Here is a 20,318-nt window from a genome sequence, read left to right as displayed (position 1 = left end):
CGTTTTTACGGTTTATTGGGTCGCTGATCACGATAAATACAACGTTTTTAAAATCTAACGAGGCGGAAATGAAATACCTTCTTCCCTGTTGTGGTGCAATGGGGTTAAAATATCAAAAAAAATATATAAAAGAAGAAACTGACTGACTGACTGACATATCAACGCACAGCCAAAACCGCTGGTCTTAGAGATTTCAAATTTGGCACATATGTTCCTTATATAGTGTAGAGGAGCACTAAGAAAGGATGTTTCAAAATTCTCCTCTTAAAAGTGTGAAATGGGGGTTCAAAGTTTGTATGGGGAAACAAGATTAGTTTGACTATTTTATTCGAAACTTCACGTCAAAAACACAATATGGGTATCGTTTTTATGGTTTATCGGGTCGCTGATCACGATAAATACAACGATTTTAAAATCTAATGAGGTGGAAAAGAAATTTTCTCCCCTGTTGTTGTGCAATGGGGTTAAAATATCCAAAATAGCCATAAGTATAGGTTTAGTTTTTATCTTTTTTAGGGATAGGGATAGGGATAGGGATAGGGATAGGGACAGGGACAGGGACAGGGACAGGGACAGGGACAGGGACAGGGACAGGGACAGGGACAGGGACAGGGACAGGGACAGGGACAGGGACAGGGATAGGGATAGGGATAGGGATAGGGATAGGGATAGGGATAGGGATAGGGATAGGGATAGGGATAGGGATAGGGATAGGGATAGGGATAGGGATAGGGATAGGGATAGGGATAGGGATAGGGATAGGGATAGGGATAGGGATAGGGATAGGGATAGGGATAGGGATAGGGATAGGGATAGGGATAGGGATAGGGATAGGGATAGGGATAGGGATAGGGATAGGGATAGGGATAGGGATAGGGATAGGGATAGGGATAGGGATAGGGATAGGGATAGGGATAGGGATAGGGGACGGGGACGGGGACGGGGACGGGGACGGGGACGGGGACGGGGACGGGGACGGGGACGGGGACGGGGACGGGGACGGGGATGGGACGGGGACGGGGACAAGGATAGAGATAGGGACAGGGATAAGAATAGGGATTGGGGTCGGAATAATCGGTCGGCAATCGATATCTAGGCAGTGTAAAATGCAGGTGGCTCAGTGGGAAGGGATTAGTAAGTAGGCATCGGCGAGTATCCTGCATCTGTAGACTGTAATAACTATTACATTCAATGTGCTGTAAGAAGATCGTTGTTTGCTTGCCTTTTATATGTTTACGTTTGCAATAAGTATAATCAAAATGGAAAAAATTGTAAGCGATAATGCAAGAAAGTACTTTTTACCCTACCGACCATAGCGTCGAGATACTGGCTATGTGGGTTGTATGAAGTTTCCCCAGTATAAATATTCATATAGGTAAAATACATACATATTCGTACCTACTACCTACGCTGTGGTCGCTGTGTAACAATTCTACAATCATTGCAAGAATTTCTTTTAAAACAATAGTAATATGTGTAAGGTACAGTCGGCCAAAAAAGTGGTTTACCACTTTTCGATCAATAGAGTCGAAAAGTGGTAAACCACTTTCTTGGCTGACCGTACAGCAAATAGATCAGTTACAATGGCAGTCGAGAATTGCCCCGCTTTACCTTAATCGAAATAATCGCGGACAGATGTACCTACTTACAAAGAAACCTACGGATCCAAATGAAAATCTTATTTTTTGTAAACGTTTCAATAAGAATACTTTTATTACGCGGGCGAAGCCGCGGGTAAAAGCTAGTTTTTTATGGTTTGTAAGTGGTTTGTAAATATAATGATGGTGCTTGCACATAAAATAAGAGCAACAAAAAGTCGAAGTGACATGGAAGCAAACTTGGAAGTGACAACAAAAAGTAATAATATATATGAACAAAGAATAATGGTGAAAATTTATTTCATAATTTTTTCCAATTCAAATAAGAATGTACCATAGTGTCAATTCAATTCAATTCAAATTCTATTCAATTCAAAATATCTTTATTCATGTAGGGCTAATTACAAGCTCTTATGAATAGTTCATTACATATATATTATGATCTTAATCTAACCTAATTATCAGAGCAAATTATTGTTGTAATTATTGTTCATAATAATATTGCGTCTATAATATATATGGACCTTCAATAGGGACTGAGCTCACACTTTTTTTGCCATACTAAATTGAACTTTATCACCGGTGCAGAAAGGCGTTCTTGTCAGACTAGTAAAAGACATGTGGAGACAACATGAGAGGGGCTGGTGTCCCTCTCGCACGTGTGACCAGTGTTAAAGAGATTACTATAGTAGTAGTATTTTTATTTTTTACCTGTATGATAACTAAGTTTTCACATAATTATTTTTAAAAACCGGGACTTAATCGCGTATAACTACATATTAAACTGACCTCCAACATCCCTAGTGCGCAAACAGTTCAAGTTGATAATCAAAACCAAGTGCGGGTAGTTCGAAAAACTCGCGCGGCTGTCAGAAGGTGTTGATGTCATTTCAAGCCAGTCTTCTCCGAGACCACGGGGACAACGCCGTCCTTGAAACGTTGGAGGTCAGTTTAATATGTAGTTATACGCGATTAAGTCCCGGTTTTTAAAAATAATTATGTGTAATAATCGTGAAAGTTTAAATCAGAACTAAGTTTTCATTTCAGGTTTAAGGTTCATTATATGCGAGGTTGAAACTTCGGAGGCTCATTTGTACTGAAAAACCATGCGCGGATCCAGGGAGGGGGGTCATGGGGGTCATGACCCCCCCCTGGAGCCTAGGCTGGCCATACAAATAGACCACATGACCCCCCCGGGGGGGCCTGGGCCTTTACCACGTGACCCCCCCCTGGCTGGCTGGATCCGCGCTTGTGAAAAACGTCGTACGATACACGTGCGAAAAGGAAATTCGTAACTCGTGTCGATAATGTACTATTATAAACTTCTCAAATTATTTTTGTATTATATCGAGGCAAGGATATTAATACCTTGTAACGAATAAAAAAAAACTAAACCTAACTTAACCTAGATATTAAGTAACACATTAAGTAACGAAATGGTAAGTCATTATTATGAATAAAACCAAAGATTTGCGCAATTAAAAAAATCTTTAATTGGGTATTAGTAGATTTGGTAGTAACTTTGAATATTGACTGGTATCCCCAAATAATGACAGTGATGACGTCATTCAAATGATTTTGACAGTGGCAATAAGTGCGAGAGGGACACCAGCCCCAACTTTACCCTCTCATGTGGACACACTTTTTGGCCTAACAACTCAATCTAGCTTAATATATATAAATCTATGATAATATTAAAATACAATATTGTCCAAATGTAAGGGCCTTCATATTCGTATATGTTTGTGTGTGCAAGCACTTGGTGTTTTTTTTTTTTCACATGGTAACTACGTAATCTTAATGTCATTCCATTTGTCAAAAATGTCAAAAAAATAAACCAATGGACAAGGCAATCACAATCATAAGGAATTATCTACCTTGCTTAATACTTGCATACCGATTGACCCATTTGAATGACCTTTGATAAGGCTAATGTCCATGGTATTCATATTCAGTTACATGTCCGGTCATTCTTATTTTTTTATTTAACATTAATGTGATAGGAAAACCAAGGAATCACAGTTAAGCATTCTGTTGTTAGGCGGATGGAAACTTGCAGTGATCTTTATCTAAATACCCGCCTTATCATTTAAACCGGATCTCCATTACAGTGAGTTTAGTCGAAACCGTCGAAACCGTTTTACCAGTTTGTAAAGTTGTAGGAACATCATGGCTGCAGAATCAGAGGAAAAAGCTTTGCGCTTTAGACGAGCGCAAAGTGTTACTCGAGCCGAAGAAATTACAGAACAGGAAACTAAAGCAAGGAAGTCTCAGCAAGATAAACCGTAAGATTTTTTTATTAGCTGTAATAAAATGGAACATTCCCTTTAGATAGTATTTATTTATATTTTTATAGTAGTTTTATTTATATTCATATATGTAATTGCTTATTGTAGTTTTGTTTGTTTCTGTTACATTAGCATTACATTAGTTTTATAATACAAGGTGATGTTTCTATCCTCTACAGCTTTTATAATTTTATTCATTTGTAACTGTCACTGTAAATGAAGACAATATTATTTACCTAGTTCTCTTCTTAATAAATTAGTGGATTAAAGAAGTCATTTGTGGTATATAAGGAAAAGTTAAAATCTAAACTTCCAGGATCCACAAGCCAAGAGATTCCTTGTTTTCATGGAGCTCGGGGTTCAAGAACTTTACAGGCCTCGTGACCTGGGGCTTCCTCATGCTGTCCATAGGAGGTCTGCGCTTGTGCCTCGAAAATTTTCTCAAGTTTGTATAATTTAATATAAAATAATAATAATAAGTAGTAAAAAAAAAAATTATAACATATTAGTACATTATCATAGTTTTTGTTATAAAAATTGCATTTGTGGAGTGTGTCTAATGGAGAGTTTATTACATATAGTTTTGTACAATTTCAGATATGGTTTTCGTGTGAACCCCATAGAATGGTTCATCATTCTTACTGGCCGGAATGAGGGCACCCAGAATGAATTTCCATCAGTAGTATTAATCATTTGTAAGTATCAATTGTGTGTATGTTTGTACTTGAAGAGTAGTACAGCAGGCAAATCCCGACTGGGGGGCAATTGTAACTGATCAATTTTCTCCATTATTACACTATTAAGTTGGGTTCCACATGTATCCACTGAACACACGTGCCATATATAACCAGTGGACACTAATTAATAATGCAAGCATTGTAAAACATGGAAAAAATGGATCAGTTGCATTTGGCCCCCAGTTGAAATTGTCCCGCTGTACCTTAATAGAAAATAAGTCTGCCACTGGCTGATATATTTCCTTAAACATTTGCTGATATTGTGTATCATAAAGTTACAACAATATTGTATTTAGACCAGCAGTCTACTTGTGGATGTACAATGCCAAACAAATAATGGTACATACATACATAAATACATATAATCACGCCTGTATCCCATAAAGGGGTAGGCAGAGCACATGAACTACTAAGTTTCAGTGCCACTCTTGGCAAAAAGGGGCCTCGTCTAGTGGTTAGGTTAGTGACAAATAATGGTGATAATTTGAAATCCCATTCCCTTAATATTTTTTTTTTCAGTTTCTGTTGTACTTATTGTTGCAAGTCTGCTGATAGAGAAAGCTATGGCTGTGGTATGTATATTTATTTAATATTCAGAATAAATATAAGTCAAGTAAATTATTTATTTTGTCAACCAAACTTATACATAGCTATTGGCTAAATCTTATTTACTATTTAAATGCATTTTTGCAGGGTATGATTTCTGGAAGAGTGGGAAGTGTCCTACAAGTATGCTACCTGATTATATTGGTATCTTTACCTGTGGCTGTTTTACAATACAAGGGTCAAGAATTTAGTGTTGGTAAATATTTGTTTATTACTTACATCCTTCATCATATCATTATCAAAAGGTGGATAATGTAAAATTGTAGTTTTATTTTTCTTTTTTATTTGTTTTAAGTATTAAAAACTTACCAAAACAAGAATTAATGTTTGTTTTGGCAGAAAAAAAAGACAAATACATTTGTAATTATACTTCCTTTGACCGCCAATGACATCATCAGATGTGTGAGGTTAGTCCAAGGCCAACATTTGTGCATTCCGATGAGTCATCATGATAAGCGTGACGATCAAAGGATTAATGAAATTATTTCAATGTTTCAGTGGGCAGAACAACAGTGTGTTTCATCTATTTAATATTATTTTTGAAGTTATGGAGCTACGCACAAACTAATCACTGGGTCCGTAAAGGAGCAAAGGGGAAATTCTCTAAGAACACTTTGAGGCGTCAGAGTCTATCCGCACCCAATTACAGTAAGTTTACAATAATATGGTTTTATTTAAGAGTTATCAATTTTTTGTGGGGGTTAGGTGATCCCAAATTCCAACTACAACATTATGATATCACTGTGACGATGTTTAAAATCAGCGTAAACAGTCAAGCATACATTCAGGGGTATTGAACTATTGTATAAAAGGATACCAAATATGTAAGTAATACTGTTAATCGATTATTACATCCACTTCTTAACCTTTGGTGAACTATACGCTCGTTTGCCCCTATTGCAGTATCACACCTAAACGTTTAGTGACTTTGTGAGTTGTATACTTCGCAAAGCACCATGGCTCCACCATAAAAAAACTGAATATAAGTAACTATTTATTTTACAAATTTCACCTTTTCTTTTTATAATTTTTGACGAAAATCCATTAAGAATTGCGACTTGCAGAGAAGAACATTCTAACATACGAACAAAATTTTGCCCAAGCTAACACTTTGGTCTGTCAATTAAAAATAATATAGATACAAATTAAGTAAATGATGACTGCCTAGTTGATTTTCGTAATTACATTTTCAGATGAGCTCATGCACGCGGAACAAGATCGTAAGTTCATTGTTGGGAACGGATTGTTTGCACTGAATATTTTCGCACTTCTTTTGTTTCTGTTCTGTATGCTTCTTGCACTTCCGCTTCAGAACTGTTCGTGTCAATAATAAACTGACGTATTCATGTAGACGCATTTAGTATTATGGCTGATATTCTGATATTTCTTCATTTACTTGTTCGTTAGTTACCTACATATAAGCACAGGATATATTGTAAGCAGCAGAAGCAGCTAAGAGGTCGAGGAGTCCAAGGCTATATTAAAAGGAAAGCTAACGCAAAGAATTTATGGTGTCTTCTAAAATAAGTGCGTTAAGAGCGCTTTCATGTGAAAAATAGTGAAATAGCAACTGAGCGCTTAATCATGCTGGTGTGGTATCAAATTAAAGGGCTTTGCGAGTAGTTTACAAATATATAACATATTGTAGGATTTTTTCTACTTGGTCTAACAAAATATGAGAAAATGTTCAGAAGTGGTAATAATTGTGACGGTGAAGGCTCGTTTTCAAAAAAATGCCAAAAATAGATAATAGACATTTATAATCACTAAGGCATAAGAGAAATTTTTGTAAACGTTGCTGATAAATTTAGTATGAAAATAACTTCGATGTGATGTAGATTTTCAAAGAAGATGTCACTTAATTTTAGGTGATTTCTGAAAAAAATTTAAATCATCTTAGCTTCGTATGCCTACTCTTTTTCAAAACCTTATAATAAAAATGTAGTCTGAGAAGATTGTAGTACAGGATATACGTATTATAAATTTACCAGTTTCAGTATTCAAAATTCTCCAAATTTTACAAATAAGATCGACTAATTCAGCACTATACGCGGGTTTTCCTAAACGTGCATCAGAGAAAAAATCATAATTAATTTAGTGAGTTAGTTTTCAAAAATCCCGTGGTATAAGAATCAAGATAATAAGATGCTTTAATTGAAACTTGAATTAAATATATCTATTAGATAACGGAAAGTGTAGTATTTCACCGACTAAAACTATCAATTTTACATTATTTTGACGTTTTTCTTGAAAGCACCCTTAAGGGCTGCCGCTCACAGTAAAAATATCAGAAATCGAGGTTTCGTTATTGATAAAGGGTGCCCGGTAATTAATGGACAACATTTCAACCAGTATCAGGACACCTTACTGTCCATCTACTAGGGCTAAACTATCGATACTTTTGTATGGAAAAATTACCACTAATAAACAAAGAGGAAACCCTCTTAACACTATTTCATTGTTATTCACATCACATCATGTAAATTCTTAAGTCCCATAACTTGTCTTACTCGCTTAGCTACCTATTTTATAATTTTACTAAATTTCCTAATAAACTTCCATTGTAGACATTAAAATATGGTCTAATTTACTAGATACTAATACGTCACAAATATTTTAGGAGATATGGAAAATATGGAAGACTGCAATATGTTGAATAGCACCTGAGAAAATCTTTGTCTATGCTACAAGCCATAGCAGGTTTAATTTGTTATTTATTTATAGGGTTTGGTAGGTAGCTAGTTGCATTTATGATCGCTTGGTGTGGAGTTGATTTTTACAGTGCGACATAAAATAGTGCGAAATTAATAAAATGTAACTAAAAATAACATCCATACTAAATTGTTAACATCTTTAAGCACTCAAAACTGATAGTGATAGGGTCGCTTGCACTTTAACCATCCGTTACGTTACCGAATTTTGTATGGGATTTCCAATCTGTTAACTGTGGTCGATGCAACTGGCTCTTAGAGTCTTTTCGAAAACAGAAGAGATGTCGAATGGTATACGTTCTGTAACTTCTCTTTCCGCACAGACTACAACAGTTACGAAGCAAGTGACCCTCATTTCAACTATTTCACGTCGCACTGTATATTTTGGTATGCGGTGGCTTGCCACATTAATGAAATTAATAATTGTTTTAATAGCATGCTGACATGTCCAACAGAAACCACCGAGGAAGAGAAAGGAGACGCCTTCGCGGTCGCCGGGCTCGTGAGGTACCCCGACAACCTGAACCTGAAAGACTTGTTTTACTTCCTGTTCGCACCCACCCTGTGTTATGAGTTGAATTTCCCCCGCACTACACGGTTAGTTATTCATCCATGACGTAGTGTTTCGAAAAGGAATAAATCTTGCAAGTATTATTTATCTTTGCATAAAACATTTATGTTAATATTTTTCTATGGGTAATTGCGCTTTAGGATCCATCCTTTTCTTTAAATGACGTCCAATACAAATAAAAGAACAAGTAGGAAATTACATACTTACAAATTATTTAGATTATGTATGCACGCTTTTGTTGCTGAAATCCTGTCCAAGCACGATGCGTTTTCGTTTTTCCGTTCGTAGTTTATTGTGTCAACTTCTGACTATAATCATATCTAACCTGACCCAGTGGCTCTCGTCCTTTGAGTTTTCCTTTTAGAACAGTCTTGATATTAAATTATGTATGTTCTTGAAATATTTGTTACGGTTATAAAAAGGAAGCGAGGTTTAAAATCCTCGAAGAGAGAATAACTTTAAGAAGAGATAGGTATGTACAGGGGATAGGTAGACATTTGTACACCTGATACATTAGCCTACCGCGAGGCTTACTATAAAAGGTGCTGAGCATTTAAGGCACCGCTGTATGGGAGCCATTTAAGGCAAGTTCAATGTCGATTTAATTGATATCGATATTCATAAGTAGGTCGAGTTTGTAATTATACCCTTTGCTTAGTTTGTAATAGAAATAGGCTGTTTCACGAGACACGGGTTAAATATTATGACATACTTATTTGTGTTACGTTGACGCATGTCTTAAAAAAAACCAAATCTAAATCGGTTCATCCGTTCGGGAGCTACGATGCCACAGACAGATACACACACACACACACACACAGACAGACAGACAGGCATAACACCCCGTCGTTTTTGCGTCGGGGGTTAAAAAGTAAAAACAGCAAAATGCCAGTAGGAGGTATTTTACGCAGAAATAATCCGGTTTTTCTATTTTATTAGAACTGTACAGTGGAACCGATTATTATCTATTGTTATGTTCTTTATATAGACCCTATAGGCACACCTCGGACACTGGCGATCAAATATATGAAAGAGGTGCGTTCCTAGCACACAGTCTAAGCTCGTGTAGGTGAACGCGAACGTTGTATGAGTGAAATATGACAGGACGTCTGTTCGCATTTTTGACAGGCGGTAACTGTGAGGTAACCGAGAGGGGGTGGGCGGCACTTTCAGCGGGGAGCGGAAGTGGCCATACTGTACGATAGTACTCTTTATTATACTGTGCTATAGGGTAGAATGAATTTTGTTCCTATTTACTTTTTATTTCAATACTTATAATTAATAATTCCACCAGGATTCGCAAGCGGTTCCTGATCAAACGTCTTCTCGAGGTGGTGTTCGGCGTGAACCTGGTGCTGGCTCTGTTCCAGCAGTGGATGATCCCCTCCGTCACCAACTCCATCGACACCTTCTCCAGGATGGACTACCTCAAGATGCTGGAGAGGCTGCTCAAGCTTGCTGTAAGTAAACTATCGTAAATATAGATATCAGAGCTACCAGAAAAATACACCAATATCAAGATTTAGAGGTTACATTCCGAGGTGTGGGCAATGGGATTACATCATCTAATCCCCCATCTTTCTATCTTCATGGGACTAGATGCGGACTTGTCTTGAGTCCGTTTTCACATTATCCGATCCGATATCGGATGTCGGAAGGATTTCAATGGAAAAAATCCAAAATGGCGCCTGTAATGTATGGGATATCGGTCCTACATCCGATATCGGATCGGATAATGTGAAAACGCACGTCGTCACTGATTCGCCCTACTCGATTTGTATCCAGCTTTATCATGGTAAGGGCTATAGAGCGGAAATCACTTCCTGCGTATCTATTTCCAGCCCATATAACTTGGATCTGTTTGTATCAAGAGTGAATAGATATCTTTTGGGTAATAATGCTCCATGCTAGACTTTACCAATTTCCAATTTAAAAAAATGTTGATAGAAAACTAATCGTTTCATTTCATTACAGGTACCAAACCATCTAATGTGGCTGTGCTTCTTCTATCTGACCTTCCACTCGTTCCTGAACCTAATGGGCGAGCTGTTGCACTTCGCAGACCGGCACTTCTACGGCGACTGGTGGAACTCGAACAACATCGGCACCTTCTGGCGCACGTGGAACCTGCCCGTGCACAAGTGGGCCGTGCGACACGTGTACATTCCGATCACTGAGATGGGGTACAGCAAGACGGCTGCCAGTGCCGCTGTGTTCCTGATCTCAGCGTTATTCCATGAGTATTTGGTTAGTTTCAAATCATTCTAGCTTTTGTCAACTAAACTGCTATAACAACATCGGCACGCTCTGTGGCACGTGGAACCTGCCCGTGCACAAGTGGGCCGTGCGGCACGTGTACATCCCGATCACTGAGATGGGGTACAGCAAGACGGCTGCCAGTGCCGCTGTGTTCCTGATCTCAGCGTTATTCCATGAGTATTTGGTTAGTTTCAAATCATTCTAGCTTTTGTCAATTAAACTGCTATAACAACATCGGCACGCTCTGTGGCACGTGGAACCTGCCCGTGCACAAGTGGGCCGTGCGACACGTGTACCTTCATTCCGATATAACTGAGATGAGGTAAAACAAGGCGGCTTCCAGTGCCGCTGTGTTCCTGATCTCAGCATTGTTCCATGAGTATTTGGTTAGTGTCATATCATTCTAGCGTGTTAAATAAACAGCAATGACAACATCGGCACGCTCTGTGGCACGTGGAACCTGCCCGTGCACAAGTGGGCCGTGCGGCACGTGTACATCCCTATCACTAAGATGGGGTACAGCAAGGCGGCTGCCAGTGCCGCTGTGTTCCTGATCTCAGCGTTATTCCATGAGTATTTGGTTAGTTTCGTTATAGCTCGTTAACTTCTGAAGTGTACGACCAACATCAGTACGTTCTAGCGCATGTGGAACGTGTCTGTGCACTTAAGTGAGCCGTAAGACACGTGTACATCCGATAACAGATGGGGTACAGTAAGACGGCTGCGTGTTCTTGATCTCAGCGTTTTTCCAGGAGTATTTGGTTAGTTTGAAACCATGACAGCTTGATAAACAAACACGTTTTAAAACTGGGAGTTTCAATGTGCTGCTTCGTTTTTAAAACGTCTTCTGTCAGGAATGCAGATTCCGACGGTCTAATGTCACCATGACTTCCCTGTATTCTCCTCAATGTATCTTTGGTTAGACTTACGGAGTTAATGTGGTGTTTTACTTTATATAACCAAATTTTCTTTCGCAGGTGAGCGTCCCCCTACAGATGTTCCGCGTGTGGGCGTTCCTAGGCATGATGGCGCAGCCGCCACTCTCCGTGATATCACGCTTCGCTGAGGTGCGACTGGGACCCCGCTACGGCAACCTCATCGTGTGGAGCTCAATAATTCTCGGCCAGCCGCTTGCTATCATGATGTACTACCACGATTACGCGCTCCAGCATTTTAAGTCACATACCTTCGTCAGTCATTAGTACGCTTAGCAGGAGATAACCATTGATTGCACTTGACAATACACTATTTGCGTGAACTTGATCGTATACTCATCTTGAAACTGGTTTTAAGCTTTGCAGTTCCGGGCCGCAAGGTTATTTGAATTTGCATCAAGGTCACGCTCATATTAAGATTGTCTTTATACTAGAATCTGGCGGGTCACTTGCATTGTTGCGTGGGTTGAGTACCAGTGCACGTGTAAATGAATGAATGCGAGATGAATTACGATCGAGTTTAGGGACCGTCCACACTCAAGAGACGCATGTCCGCCGACGCGGAACGGACGTCAGCGCCACGCCGCCTGAATGTTATAGGACGCGCAAGGGATGTCGCTTGGCGCGCGCCGCGCCGCCTGGGGGCGCGTCTTACGTCTTTCCTATACAAAATGTATTTAGGAGACGTTTTTTAAATTACATTCAGGCGGCGTGGCGCTGACGTCCTTTCCGCGTGGGCGGACATGCGTCTCTTGAGTGTGGACGGTCCCTTACGCAGTCGCTACAGTAAATGCCAATTGTCAACTGGTGGTAGCCATTATAAGCAATTCATTGAAATGAATAGTTCCAATATCCGGTATTTTAGACTTAGATACATAGTATACATAATTACATACTATACTTACTCGTAAGGAATGAGTGAGTTTGTCTCACCAGTCATTTATGAATGTAATGTACAATAGATTATCGTTCAAAATGGTTTGAATATTTTCCCTAAGAGCAAACTGTCTTTCAAGAATGTTGATAGTAATTATTGAGAAAACATAAGAAATGATTCATTGATAATTACATACCTTCCTATAGAAGGATGCGTCTATTGAACAGCTGTGTCTTATATTATATCAAAAATATTTACCAAATTTGGCGCCAAATATTTATATTTAGCCAAACAATTAATTATTATAATTATACATACATTTTATATTCATGTGTGCTAAATATATTTCTAGAAATAATAGAAACTCTAAAGAAGTGCCATTCCTGGTAATGATAAATTTATTTATACTTTTATATGAGGGTTTTTGGGGTTAGGTGGAGGGTACCGGGTTCTTGCTTTATAATATGCTAGTTATACTTGTTAACTATTTTGAGGCATTTTGGTGTATATAAATAAGACTGAGTCTTCACCGCGCTTTGTGCCTTATTATATTCGCGCTTGTGATAAACCGTGTTATATTTTAATTGAATGTCATGACAATATTTTATATGTTGATAATTCAAAGAGGTATTTATGTATAAGTCACAGAACACCCCACTAGAAGCCAAATGCAAGCGATATTGTTCGAGACGCAAATCACCAATCCTTGCGGGGTGAGGCGGGCGCGCACGGTGCTGCCATTGGTCGTTTCAAATAATGGCGCGCCTTTATGATTAGCAGTAGGGATGGGAATGGGACATGTCTATTATAGACAATGGTACCGGTACCAGGTACTGTGGTGAATTTGTTTTGCAACAAATTATAATATTATAATCAAATTATAATAAGGCCTAGTTACCCTTCGGGTTGGAAGGTCAGATGGCAGTCGCTTTCATAAAACTAGTGCCTACGCCAAATCTTGGTAGTAGTTTCCAAAGCGGACCCCAGGCTCCCATGAGCCGTGGCGAATGCCGATGCCGGGATAACGCAAGGAGGATGATAATTGTGATAGCATCTCAATAAAAATCATTCTAGTAACTAATAACTAAACTGTGCATTTTTACTTACGTTTACTAAGTTAAATAACCAACTAAATATTCTAAACTAATCAATGAACTAAATACCACTACAGACTCTACAGATTCTAGATAATTATTCACTATTACAAATCTGCTTTCTTTTATATTTCATAAAATGGTAGCACATGGTACGAACGGCAGTACGAAGTTCCCGCAACAGACATAAACTAACATGGCCCCATGCCTAGTCGTTTACGTGAAAGGGATAGCATATCACATTGTTAACTCGGTAAAGAGGGATGGACGCGCCTCGGCGCCGCTCAGCACAACCATATTGACCAGTATAAATGAACTCCGCCGACAATAAACAATATTCAACAAAATAATTAATTTGACTTAACTGTGGAATGTTGTTCCATCTTTTTTACATGTAGAAGTGTTAGAAGACTTGCCACACCACTTTATGCTGTAAGAGACCATTGTTTGCAACCAAAATTGATTATTTAAGATTTTTTCCCGAGCGGACACGGACACTGTTAGCGGGTCGTATACTTGGGCGCTACTGATCGGTGTCGCACGCGTTCAAACTTTTATAAACCTGATTTGTCGTATGCTTGGTGACCGCGAGTCGCCCTGTAAGGGCCATCTTGTTGTATTGATCTGTGGTATAAGTATAACATTTTTGTATATTTATGGGAATTTTTATTATTTCAAAAAAAAAAAAATACTGAGATTATTATTAAATTATGATTGCCTAAGAGTTGATTGTATATTTCTGGATCAATATATTTTTTTATAAAAGATGTCTGTTATATTTTATTGCATTTATTTATTGAATTTCGTTTGGAACTTTTTACATTTGGAACCATTTTTCTTAATTAGTTTTAAGATAATTTGTAATGTTATATATTTATTTAATTCCTACTTATTTTTTATTATTTGATTATAACCATTACAAACAAAATAAAGCTTAAATATTTTTTAGAATGTTTGATAATATCTGCATGAATGTTACTAATCAGTGCATAAAAATATGTTTGTTATGTGAATGAATATAATTATTGATGTATGTTTTGGAACTGCGAGGAAAGTTTATAAATATACCCTGTTTTGAATTTAAATTATTTTTAATTTTATAACCTTGTCAGTGCTTTCTATTACTTATACATTTTCTTTGTTTGGCGAAAGTATGGTTTGTGTTCGAGTTACTAACGTACAGCCTGGCAAAAGAGAGTACAAATTAATAGGGGCGCCACCGTCTATGTAAAGCGTTTTACATGTGGCAACTATTGAGTCACTTGTATGAGAACAGTAACTCTTGAGAAAGTCCACGACCCTTAGCGGGGCCAGCGGGTACGGGACCCGCATTGCACCGGCCCCACTAACCCCGTCGAGGGAGGGATCAAGCGTTTCTGATCCCTCTCTCCCTAACCTGTGCGGATGCCCTGTAACAATTCGGGGCTGCCGGAGGGCGCCATGGTGGACAGAGGAGACCCGATGATCCCATGGCGCCCGCGCGAACGGCACAGAGGGCGAAACGCCGGAGTGGGGATTAGTCGGTAAACCTCTTTCCCTCCCTCTCGACAAGAGAGGGGGCCGAAGGAGGGAGCCCCCCTCCCCCCCCTTCAAGGCCTTCCCGCGGCTGGGGGGGACGGTGCGTAACGCATTCCCCACTCCGACAAAAAAAAAAGTGCGCATCCACATTATCTGATCCGATATCGGATGTAGGACCGATGACCGATATCCTATCTATATATTATTAAAAGCACCATCTTAAATATATCGGATCGGATAATGAGAAAACGCTCTTTGTTTAAGCCCGAGTTTTCTAGGGTTAGGATAGGTCCGTCATATGGTGAGTAGTACTAGTACTACGCACCGCTATCCTAGGAAATGCGAGCTTGAGATATTGTTTTTAACCCCCGACGCAAAAACGACGGGGTGTTAAAAGTTTGACGTGTCTGTCTGTCCGTCTGTCTGTCTGTTACTCTGTCTTTGTGTGTGTCTGTCTGTGGCATCGTAGCTCCCGACCGGACGAACCGATTTAGATTTAGTTTTTTTTTGTCTGAAAGCTGAGTTAGTCGGGAGTGTTCTTAGCCATGTTTCATGAAAATCGGTCTACTATAGTCTATGTATAACGCAGTCGGGGGTTTTTTCAAAATTGTAATTTTGTGGTTAGGTTATTACTAGCTGCATAGCACTTTCCTCGCACGCTCAGTCGCTCAACCTCTGACTCGACTATACGGCATGCGTTAGATTAGAGATCGATGGCCGACTATCTTTGATACAGTGAAGGTCAGTCGTAGTGGTTTATTACGCAAATCTGATCATAAACATTAATAAAACTAGGTGTTAAGACTCCTATCATACAAGCTATCTGAACTTACGAGTAGGTATTACTGACTGTAGTACTTAGGATTACCTAGACTATAGTATACAGTGTGTGGATTCCATACGGGTGAATGATGTATCCAGTTATAGTATCTGATAATACGAATCATATAAGATAATCATTTTGTAAATAACCTAATTTTTTTGTACGTCGTCCGATTTTGACAAAACATATTTCAATTGAAAGGTATTGCTTTATGTAACTTAAAAAAAATATTAAAAAATAGATTTCGATTTGGTTTTTAGTTTATAATCATGAATTTATTTGTCTTTAACTTTAAAAACTCATATATAGACATTATACATTATACACTCGTGTACCGTTTTTTGCAGTTATTCAGTGTGATACGAAAATGTAAGTTTTTTTTTTAATTGTTACATTTTTTTCCAATTTTTATTTCAATATTTTTTTAAGTTACATAAAGCAATACCATTCAATTGAAATATGTTTTGTCAAAATCGGACGACGTACAAAAAAATTAGATTTTTTTTTTCGGTTTTCGTAACTGACCTCGCTACGCTCGTCGTTCTAAGGGTTGAAATTATGATATCCTCGAAATTTTTTATTTTATTTTGATGTGTACTGTTACTTTGTATTTTTCTGTGTTAGAAAAATATATTATTTCTGACTTTCTGGCAAAGGAATTTCAAAGTGGCCATATAAAGCGATCTTTCCGTTGGGATTTTGCCAAAGTTGTTTGGCAAGTTGTATCTTAAAAAATGCTAATCCGATTTCGATGCGGTCTTTAGTTTTCAACTATGAATTTATTTTTCTTTGATTTAAAAAACTCATATATCGACATTGTACATTTTGTCTGTCATTTTTTGAAGTTATTCAGTGCGATACGTAAATCTACTTTTTTTATTATTTTTCTTGCTTTTTTTATAATGTTTTTTTTTTTCAATTTTTTTTTAATTTCATAAAGCAATACCTTTCATTTGAGATACGTTTTGTCAAAATCGGACGACATGTTCAAAAGATATAATTTTTTTTATTTTCATAAAACACCTCGCTACGCTCGGCTTCCTAAGGGATGAAATTTCGATATCCTCGGAAAAAATCGTTTACTATGATGTCTACTATCACCATGCAAAGCGGCTTGCTTCCATCTAAAAGTGCAGCTTTTGGCCAAAATTTCTCCATAACAAGTATGACTAAACCACAAAATTAAAATTTTGAAAAAAAACCCAAGACCGCGACATAGTACATCGATTTTCATGAAACATGGCTAAGAACACTCCCGACTAACTCAGCTTTCAGACAAAAAAAACTAAATCTAAATCGGTTCATCCGTTCGGGAGCTACGATACCACAGACAGACACACACACAGACAGACAGACAGACAAACAGACAGACACGTCAAACTTATAACACCCCGTCGTTTTTGCGTCGGAGGTTAAATTACATACAATCACGCCTGTATCCCATAATGGGGTAGGCAGAGCACATGAAACTACTAAAGCTTCAGGGCCACTCTTGGCAAATAAGGGGTTAAAAGAAAACGAAACTGTGGCATTGCAGTGAAAGGTTGCCAGCCTCTCGCCTACACCACAATTTAACCCATATCCCATAGTCGCCTTCTACGACACCCACGGAAAGAAAGGGGGTGGTGAAATTCTTAACCCGTCACCACACAGGCAAAAAATAAAAGGTTAATAGTTATTTGTTATACAAGGGGGCAAAGTTGTATTTTAACGCCGAGTGTGGAATTGAAAAACGAGCAAGTGAAAGGATTCTATAGTTGAACCACGAGCGAAGCGAGTGGTTCGAGAATAGAATCCCGAACTTGCGAGTTTTTTAACACACGAGAAGTAAAATACATTTGCACCCGAGTGTAACACAAAACTTTTCCCCTCACTATAGCGAGGAAACTAAAACGCAAAAAAACCGGCCAAGAGCGTGTCGGGCCACGCTCAGTGTAGGGTTCCGTAGTTTTCCGTATTTTTCTCAAAAACTACTGAACCTATCAAGTTCAAAATAATTTTCCTAGAAAGTCTTTATAAAGTTCTACATTTGTGATTTTTTTCATATTTTTTAAACATATGGTTCAAAAGTTAGAGGGGGGGGACGCACTTTTTTTTCCTTTAGGAGCGATTATTTCCGAAAATATTAATAATATCAAAAAACGATCTTAAAAAACCCTTATTCATTTTTAAATACCTATCCAACGATATATCACACGTTGGGGTTAGAATGAAAAAAAAAATCAGCCCCCACTTTACATGTAGGGGGGGGTACCCTAATAAAACCTTTTTTTCCATTTTTTATTTTTGCACTTTGTTGGCGTGATTAATATACATATTGGTACCAAATTTCAGCTTTCTAGTGCTAACGGTTACTGAGATTATCCGCGGACGGACGGACGGACGGACGGACGGACGGACGGACGGACGGACAGACAGACATGGCGAAACTATAAGGGTTCCTAGTTGACTACGGAACCCTAAAAATGCGTTTATCACTGCTTCCAGTAGTTCTACAGGTGGTAAATCATCTTTATTTTTCATTTTCATTTCATTTATTTCATTTATTTATTCTTCAAACAATACAATCATTGTGTCAGAAATTCCATTATATACAACATAAATAACAATACAGTAAACCATTTGAATTAATACTAAATAACAATCACAATTTTATCGACTTAAATCCTATCAAATATCAAATATTTCTTCAACACTATAGCAGCATCTAGTCAATAAGAATGACTTTAGATTGCGCTTAAATGTAAGCCAATCCGTAATGACTTTTAAACTAGGAGGAAGCCTATTAAATAAAATAACTTGCTGATGTCTTGCACAATGCTTTATAACCTGAAGTTTGGGAAAGAAGTTGGGCCTAATGTTCTTCGTCCTTACTAGATTCACCTACTTTTATCAATTTTAAAGCAGTAAATTTGACTTTATTCAAGTTCAAATTACTTTACCCACTAGTGGATAAAATACGTTTTTACCCGCTGGTATTAAAGGACAAAACACGTGTTTCCGAGCTAGTGAGGGGAAAATTATTTTTTTAAATCTGGCCAAGCAGACAAGATAACATAAACGTCATGTCGTAATGACGTTTAGGTAGGTACGCTAATTGATGTGGACGTAATACATGGCGTGCTGAATTATTATGTATAAAAAAAATCTCATCTATTAAAAAAAAAATAGTTATGATCCTCTGTGTGCCTAGCCGAATGCACAAACGCTCACGAAACGCTCACGATAATATTTATTTCGTAGCTATCTATCTCTATCGCTCTTGCGTATTGGCGCGACAGAGTATGCGTATTGCGGCGTTTCGGTGGCGTTTCGCGTCGCAGAACTGCCATTCGGCTACGGGGCCAGGGTATGTAGCCGAATGTCACAAACGCTCACGAAACGATAAGCTCGGAGATGTCTATCACTATCGCTCTTGAGTATTGGCACGACAGAGCCAGACTACCTTTCGCGGCGTTTCGTTTTCGTTTCGCGTCGCAGAAATGCCATTCGGCTACGTCACCGCAGGTCCGATACCAATCGTTATTAAGATATTCGCCCGTATGGAATACACACGCTGTATCCAAAAGATTCCAGGCAAATGTTGTAACTACCCGAAAATTTATAAATTATTTGTTTAGGTATACGATCTTTTTTAAATACTTACCTAAAAGTACAGAGTATTAGACTGCAGGGTGGCTAGCCGAATGGCACAATCGCTCACGAAACGAAGCGCTAGTAGATATCTATCTCTATCGCGCTTGCGTATTGGCGCGACAGAGCCAGCGGCGTATCGCTTTCGTTTGGCGTCGGAGAAATGCCATTCGGCTACGGGGCCTGGAGTACTGGTATCCCGCCGGTTAGCAAAATCAAAATAAGTAGGATGAAAAACAGCAAGGCAATCACTACAGGGTCATAGTGCTACTTTCCATTCACTTATTTACTCTAGTTTCAGTTTACGTACTTCGTCCACGGACGAAAATAATAGCATATTACATTTTTAATAAATATATATGATACCTAGTTGTGAAATATAATTTTTATGTAGGTACCTATTTAGATAGATTAGGTACTTAGGTAAGTACCTATACTATCGAAACAAATGAGGAGCAACCAGTGCGGCAAATGTTTTTTATTGAAATTTCACTGGAATGAAACAAACGAACTAGCGCTGGAATAAAACTAGCATAGTGACATTTCGGTCTACCTACCTCGTTGCGCTATTGTTAGTAGATCTACTACCTGCTACCTACTCACAAAATGTGTTGTATCTATTACAAACCTACCGAAACCAATTCAGGTTGTATCTGTTTCAGTGAGAA

At 38.3% G+C, this 20,318-nt stretch overlaps 1 protein-coding gene across 3 annotated transcripts; it reads left to right on the top strand.

The window, feature by feature from the left end:
* The first annotated feature begins 3,450 nt into the window (after positions 1 to 3,450).
* LOC125227554 (diacylglycerol O-acyltransferase 1) lies at positions 3,451 to 12,297 on the top strand. Of its 3 annotated transcripts, none has more exons than XM_048131892.1 (12): positions 3,452 to 3,708; positions 3,761 to 3,883; positions 4,203 to 4,331; positions 4,484 to 4,581; positions 5,143 to 5,195; positions 5,317 to 5,425; positions 5,728 to 5,877; positions 6,423 to 6,449; positions 8,396 to 8,537; positions 9,806 to 9,971; positions 10,486 to 10,758; positions 11,748 to 12,297. In XM_048131892.1, exons 2-12 carry the CDS (start codon positions 3,768 to 3,770, stop codon positions 11,970 to 11,972), a joined length of 1,488 nt encoding a protein of 495 aa, XP_047987849.1. In that variant the 5' UTR covers positions 3,452 to 3,708; positions 3,761 to 3,767; the 3' UTR covers positions 11,973 to 12,297. The 3 variants fall into 3 exon arrangements, with proteins under 3 accessions (XP_047987850.1, XP_047987849.1, XP_047987848.1); XM_048131891.1 differs by having other exon boundaries at positions 3,755 to 3,883; XM_048131893.1 differs by lacking the exon at positions 6,423 to 6,449 and having other exon boundaries at positions 3,451 to 3,708; positions 3,755 to 3,883.
* The last annotated feature ends 8,021 nt before the right edge of the window (positions 12,298 to 20,318 follow it).

This window comes from Leguminivora glycinivorella, chromosome 6 (genome assembly GCF_023078275.1).
Source record: "Leguminivora glycinivorella isolate SPB_JAAS2020 chromosome 6, LegGlyc_1.1, whole genome shotgun sequence".
Classification (NCBI taxonomy): Eukaryota; Metazoa; Arthropoda; class Insecta; order Lepidoptera; family Tortricidae; genus Leguminivora; species Leguminivora glycinivorella.
Note: the sequence above shows the minus strand (reverse complement) of the source record. Positions and strands in the feature narration are given on the sequence as shown.

What these genes read in the sequence shown, in the direction of transcription:
- LOC125227554 (XM_048131892.1), top strand. Translation starts at nt 3,768, where the DNA reads ATGGCTGCAGAATCAGAGGAAAAAGCTTTGCGCTTTAGACGAGCGCAA. An exon ending in GGGTCAAGAATTTAGTGTTG is followed by an intron (nt 5,426 to 5,727) that starts GTAAATATTTGT and finishes TCAATGTTTCAG; the next exon opens with TGGGCAGAACAACAGTGTGT. An exon ending in TCTATCCGCACCCAATTACA is followed by an intron (nt 5,878 to 6,422) that starts GTAAGTTTACAA and finishes TTACATTTTCAG; the next exon opens with ATGAGCTCATGCACGCGGAA.